General features: G+C 29.8%; 1 protein-coding gene and 1 non-coding gene across 2 annotated transcripts; both read left to right on the top strand.

Annotated features, from left to right (window-relative positions):
* Nucleotides 1-3385: 3385 nt before the first annotated feature.
* LOC129320537 (uncharacterized) lies at nucleotides 3386-5557 on the top strand. The gene is made up of 5 exons (XM_054966043.1): nucleotides 3386-3483; nucleotides 3591-3711; nucleotides 3871-3974; nucleotides 5055-5186; nucleotides 5277-5557. The coding sequence occupies exons 1-5, from the start codon at nucleotides 3481-3483 to the stop codon at nucleotides 5301-5303; spliced, it is 387 nt and encodes a 128-aa protein (XP_054822018.1). The 5' UTR covers nucleotides 3386-3480; the 3' UTR covers nucleotides 5304-5557.
* A 1268-nt stretch (nucleotides 5558-6825) lies between these two features.
* TRNAS-AGA (transfer RNA serine (anticodon AGA)) lies at nucleotides 6826-6907 on the top strand. Its single transcript has one exon. It is a non-coding gene; the product is annotated as a tRNA-Ser (tRNA).
* Nucleotides 6908-7128: the final 221 nt, after the last annotated feature.

Below are 7128 nucleotides of genomic sequence, written 5' to 3'. Positions count from 1 at the left end.
AGCTTCAGAGTTCTGTTTTTTTGACCTTAACCTTCAGACACGCATATACGTGGCTTTATGAATGTGCATATGACACGTGTATTTCTATGGGCTGATGCGGACAGATGACAAAATAGGAATTCTCGTAGATAAATGCCCCCCGGGCTAAAAAAAAAGTATTAAATATTTTTAATTAAATTTTACTTCTATCATTTATTAATAAGAATATTTTTTAAAAAAATATAATAATTTTAAAAAATTAAAAATACTTTATATTTTTTAATATTTAATTTTTAAAAAATATTTTATATTTTTAAACGAAGAGAATATAATTTATTTGTCAAATTTTATATAATAAATGAATATTTTAAAAATATTTTAAGTATTCTTTTTGTAATAGTTGAAGAACACATTTCTTAAAAGGTTATATATTAAAAAATATAAAATATTTTTAGTATTTGAATATATAATTATTATTATTTTTTTAAAAGTATCTATAATGAATAAATTATTTTATATTTATTTTAGAGTAAAATACCTAATTAAATAGTAAATATGAAAATACAGTGTTATTTTAAAAATAAGTAACTACTTTATTGAAGATGATTAAAAATATCTTATATTTTTTAAAAGATAGAGCATGCATTTAATTTTTGAAAAAATAGTAAATAAATTAGTTTGTATGATAAATAAATTTAAAATATAAATAGAAATTTAAAAGAATATATGAAGAATGATATTTTAGTCTAACATATATGATTTAACTGTCAACTAATGATTAGATGAGTGAAAATAAAAATTTAAAAATAGAAAGTATATTTGTATTTTGTAACTTTTAATTATTAATTTTAAGAGGAATTTGTATATATTTTAAAAATAAAAAATAATTATGATTAAGATAAAATAGAGGGAAAAGTAACATATTTTACTTTAAAGATATTAGAATAACTTTTTAATAGTTATATTTGTGTTTATTCTCAAGAACTAAAACATGTATAAATCTAGTTCTTTTTGTATTTTTCCTAGACATTAAGACACTGTGAAGAAAAAAATCATATAATTATATAATACATAATATAATATCAATGTCATATTTAAATTATTACAGAGCTTGCTTGAATACTACTATAAAAATGCCTTCACATCTATGCAGCAAAATCATATAATTATATAATACGTAATATAATATCAATGTCATATTTAAGTTATTACGGAGCTTACTTAAAAACTATTATAAAAATGCCTTGACATCTATACAGCATCAATATTTCAAATGATCTCATATGTTCGTATCAGTATTATACTTGTCAATACTTATTCAATACGTATTCATAAAATATTAAAATATTATTTTTTTTAATTTAAAAATTTTTAACCTTCAATTCGTGTCTGATGCTTCTCAGTTGTGTGTTAATACTTCAAGACCAGTTTTAAGAAATTTAAATTTGCTAAATATTGTGATATTAATCTTTTTATTCCTAATACGTCTAGAAAATAAGCTTTAGACGTAAAAAAATAAAGATTATATTTTCTTAATTATGAGACATAGGAATGAAAACTTTTGGTTTGTAAATCCTACGCAGGGACTTATTAGTATAGATGTCAAGCAGGAAAAAATTAGGCATAGATAAAGTAATTATAATCGACGATCAAGATTATGTTTTATTTGGTGTTACTATATGGTGTTATTTAAACATACTAGTTTGGATATTTTTAAAATTAAAATTTTAATATTTTTAATACTTGCGAATATATATAAATATACATAACAATAACATTTATTCCACTAAGTGAGGTCCATTATATGAAAATTACTGTGTCATTATACTCTATTATTTATAAAGTTTTTAGAAAATGTTGCTAACTATAAAGTTTTGATCAACAACTTCTATAAATATTTTTTTTGACCTTCATATACTTATTCTCACAGGATTTAAAATTATATATTTCACTCTTTTATTGATACTTCCCATTGTCTTCTCCATGTATATTCAAACCATCTCAAACAATTTTCTACTATTTTTTCTTGCTACACCCACTTTTTCTCATTTATGTTCATTTCATATTTTATCTTTATATGTATGCCTATATATTTATATCAACATTTTCATATATGTTACTTAAGCTTTATGCTTCTACTATCCCTTTAAATCCTAACATTCATTACTATATAATATAACCAATTTTATAGCAGTTCAATATAATCTCTTTTTAAATTTATTGGATAGCTTGTGATTACAAACAACTTCTTTAACATTTCTCCAATTAAACCACTCAACTTATTCCAATGTGCAAAATTTTCATCAATTTTTTCATTATGTTGAATAATAGCTCCCAAATATATAAACTTTTTCATTTAAAGTATGATCTAATTTCTCAATTTTATTTTCAAATCACCACCTGCTGACTTCTTATCAAAACTACAGTGCCAATACTCCGTCTTACTTTTACTTGGATGGAAATATTTTGACTGTAATATTATTTTTCACAACTTAAGTTTGTAATTAATTTTTTTCTCAGTAAAAATTATATCGTCCACAAAAAAGCATGCATTTGAAAATTCATCATTGAATATGCTTGTTGAAACATCTAAAATTATGATTTAATGATGATTCTTGATGTAGTTCAATCTTTATAAAAAAATTATTTGTTTTACCGTCAAATGCTCTTACACTAATTGTTATCATTTTATACACGTATTGTATAGCTCTAATATAAATAGCTCAGAACCCTTTACACGTACAGCATAAAAATCACATTTGGTACAAATTAGATCCTGTACTTTTTAAAAATAAAAATCGAATATCCGATTCGCGTATCATATCCATGTAACATAACTTCACATCAATATAAATTAGAGGCTCTTGAAAACGTTCCTTCAATTAAGAATAACAACAAAGATGGACAATCCTCCGAAAAAATTGCATTTTGTCATCAATATATAATATAAAATTTATTTATAACCAATAATATTATTTTTCCAGCCATTGCTAACCATTGTAAAAAACCCTGTAAAAAACTCTGCCCATTATATGGTGTTTCTGCAGCCATTGCTGACCATTGAAAAAAACCCTGTCATGTAAATCACGCCATTCATTTACCATATTTTAACCAAATGTTACATTGAAAATGAAAAAAAAATCAATAATATGAGCTAAATATCCATATGATTGATAATCTTTAATTTTTTCTGGTATAATTTTTGTTCTGTTTTGCTTTTGTTACGTAACAATAAATCGACGACGACGAAACAGAATTTGCGTTAGAAAAGGGAACTTACTAGTGAGCCCAAACCAACGTAAATTTGGGCCTTCAATAATAGAGATCCATCTTCACTCCACAAAGCCCAGACCAATACAGAAGAATTAAAAAAGACTATATATGACGATGTTTCCGCTGACAAGCAGCTTCTGTTACTTAAACCTCAAGCTCGGGTGCGCTTCCCCTCGTCATCGCAAGGAAAAACCCTAGCCTCTTTTTCGTCTCTCGACGCAACCAATAATGGTAACCTTCCCTCTCTTCGTCGTTGCCTGATTGGTTTTCTTTAGTTCAGAATCATTTTCCTTATTTCTTTCAATCTTCCGTGGTTCATTCTTTGCTTGCCGCTGCAGACCGGAGAGGCTGTGAATCCTAAAGCTTACCCTTTGGCGGATGCCCAACTCACAATAACAATACTGGATCTTGTCCAGCAAGCTGCCAATTATAAGCAGCTCAAGAAGGGTGCTAATGAAGGTCTGGGTCTTATATTGCCGCGTCTAATTTGCTTCCACATGTGTTATTATTATTATTTGCCGTATTTGCTCGTTTTCTGTTGTTATTTTAACAAGTTATTATCCTGGTCCATTCACAAAAAGCAATGTATTAATATTGATACTCTTTATCTTGTTTCAGCAACCAAGACGCTGAACAGGGGTATTTCTGAGTTCATAGTTATGGCAGCAGACACTGAGCCACTTGAGATTCTTCTCCATCTTCCTCTACTTGCTGAGGATAAGGTGACTTTGGATGTTTCTCCTCTTCTCTGCGAACTCTGTTTTCTTACTCTGCAATGAATGAATTAGCAGTGTTATCTCACGCATTCTTGGCCTAATTGCTATTCTTTGCTGCATCGATGTTTAGCCAAAATTTTTTGTTTGATTATTATGGAACTCGATATTACGATATAGATGTGTCTTTGTTACTTGTTAGCTGTGCCGCTCTTGTATAATGATCAGGAGATGACATTCGCGTATATCATCATCTTTTGTTTCTGAACTTAATGCGGACTAAATTGTTAATATAGAACTATTTCGATTTGACAGGAATTTAACACTGTTAATCCTATGTGAAAGTGGCTTTCCTTTGTATTTAGAGAACTCAATACAATTCCAACTCTTGTTTAGGGACATGGAGCCTGAAACTACTGAATTTGCTATTTCAGTATTGGCTAGCGGGTCCGTGTGTTTTTGGCGATAAACTGTATTTTTTTTCCTTTTGCTCAATGAGGCTAGCATTTAACTGCAATAATTTTCTGATGGAACAAGAGACTTGTGATGGTCATTTCATTTCTTTTTTTTTTGTAGCATTACTATCCATTGTTCAGTAATATGCTATATGTTTGTAAATCTGCCGTTATTGTTGCTTGGGACAGGTGTTGTTTATATAAGATTTTTTAATTTGTATATGACTGGCGATATATGTCCATATAGACTGTGATATATGTGTTATGCTTAACCTTATTGATCTAGGAAGAGGTCCATTGATGCAGATTGGCTTATTATTTTTTCCGTATCCATAAAGTACTGTGTTATGTCTTTGTCAAGCTTTTATCATTATAGAAATTAAACCCCTAGATTCACAGCAAGTGTGATTAATCAACGACATCTTGTGGTTGGACTGGACGATTGAAAAAATTATCTGACGTAATTTTGTTAAACTTAAGGTAGCTTAAGATGTTCACTTCAGAGTGGAGTCTTGCGCATGTCTCAGCATTCCAGCTGCTTTCATTTGAATTTAATATCTTTGATTTTACATCTATGTTACTGTTCGACGACTTGTAATGCTATGATATGAAATTATGCCCTTAAATTTTGTAGAATGTTCCCTATGTATTCGTTCCATCAAAACAAGCACTTGGACGAGCATGTGGAGTCACACGGCCAGTGATAGCGTGTTCTGTGACAAGTAACGAGGGAAGTCAATTGAAATCCCAGATACAACAACTAAAGGTAACCCTTACTGTTAGTTGCAAATTACATCAAGTGTTACCATATATATTGAATGAATATGCATTCTGATGATTTTTGTGTGGAATGCAGGATGCTATTGAGAAGCTTTTAATCTGAGAAATGCTATTCGGTATGATGGGCTTCTTGGGTTGTGGCGATGCTCCTCCAGAGGCTTTGACTGGACGAGATGTTGTGTTATCTAGGGGAATATAGATGTGTGTTGACCTACATTGTCGTTGATTATAAAAGATTATCTGAGTGGTATTTTTTGCTTTAGTATGAGTGATGCTTTGAACTGGGATTTTAAGTTTTCTATGTGACTTCAGATATCTCGAGAAATTACGCACCTCTCTCTTCTACTTCGAATCTAACGAAGTCTCTTTAAAGCAATAATTAATTTTTTAAAACTTAAGGTCCAGGTGTATCTAAGCTAGGCTAGTGTTAGCTGGATCACTTACCACGATCGGCATGCTAGGCTGTTTTTTTTTTCCCCCCGGAACTAGTCACTTGTTGCACTTGCCTACAAATTTAAGTCGTTCAATTGTGCACCGCGTAAAATATTTAGATTGCGAGTTGCGACAGTTTGAGATTGTATAAAATTTCAACCGTTTAGCTTTAGATTTATTTCACTAAGCTTTAAATTGTTAAAAATATTTAATAATCTTCAATCTTTATTTTGCGGAAGGGAACAGTTGGAAAATACACGATTAAAAAAGTACCAACGGGTTGATTAGGCATCGTCGTTGTTGTTTAAAGATTCCGTAGTTCGTATATTGTTTTTCAATAAGTGTTGATGTCAATCGAATTAAAAGAAAACGGTAAAACCTAGTTGTAAAAACGTGATTACTGGTTTTGAAGTCATTGATAATACTTCATGTTTTAGTGGTGCATGATATTTTCAAGTTTTAAAATTTCATGCTTTGATTACTTCTGATAATATTCAATAAATATTAGTAATTCATTTGAAAAGTGATTGAAAAAGTCAACCAATTAACTCAATAGATAAGTGGTTAATGAAATGTGTTATACACATGCATCTTTAGAAAAAAGTTAAAACCAATTAACTCAATAAGTAAGTGGTTATATATTCAATAGAACTCTAGGAAATATAGCTTATGAGTAGTATATTGTTTAGCTTATCTCAATTTCATTAATTTTAACCATTGACTCAAACTCTTTTTTTTAATATTATTTTCCCTAAAACATTTATCAATAAGACCATGGGATAATTGTGTAAAGAAACTAAAGACTAGTCATGATATAGTCAGGGGCTAGTTGTCAAAGATAAGAATATTAAAATTTTTATAAAATATCTTATGGTCTAATGCATAAGTGCATTTGTTAGCTTTTTTGTAAATATAATAAAAAAAAATCATTCAATCTTTCATAATAAAATTTTTGATATTTTTAATGATTACGGAGAGGGGATAGATATTATAACAGTTGTTATCAATAAATACGTTAATTTTGAATAGTCTTTCATTTTAAAAAAGGTTGATACCTTTTAAAATTCTCAAGAAGTCAGCTGGGCCTGGGCATGAGTCTCGTTCTTTGAATTCACTATCTATCTTTTACGTCCTAAAGATAAGTATTAATTTCACTTTATTTAATAGTTCTAGTAGAGAGTGAAAAGATCAAGGTGGGCGTGCCGGAGTGGTTATCGGGCATGACTAGAAATCATGTGGGCTCTGCCCGCGCAGGTTCGAATCCTGCCGCTCACGTTTTGCAAAACATAGAGTGAGGGAGATTGAGTGTGAGCACAGCATTCTACCAATGCCAATCCTCACATTCAATGAATTCATACCTGGAAATGATAACGTTAGCTTTATGTCTGTACGATTCCTTAACTTCCACCATCCCAGGGCTTAGGATTGTGGCATCACCATTCTGGGCCACGTACGTCATTAGTGGTTCACACCCTCTCTCTCCCCATCCCCTTTTC

Source organism: Prosopis cineraria, unplaced genomic scaffold (genome assembly GCF_029017545.1).
Source record: "Prosopis cineraria cultivar Desert tree isolate PC_DT_omini unplaced genomic scaffold, ASM2901754v1 PC9, whole genome shotgun sequence".
Lineage (NCBI taxonomy): Eukaryota > Viridiplantae > Streptophyta > Magnoliopsida > Fabales > Fabaceae > Prosopis > Prosopis cineraria.
This window is presented reverse-complemented; position numbering and strand designations above follow the sequence as displayed.

Bases quoted from the DNA above. Each gene is read 5' to 3' on its own strand.
- LOC129320537 (XM_054966043.1), top strand. The intron at 3,975-5,054 runs GTGACTTTGGAT...TAAATTTTGTAG, and splicing joins CTCTACTTGCTGAGGATAAG to AATGTTCCCTATGTATTCGT. The intron at 5,187-5,276 runs GTAACCCTTACT...TGTGGAATGCAG, and splicing joins CCCAGATACAACAACTAAAG to GATGCTATTGAGAAGCTTTT.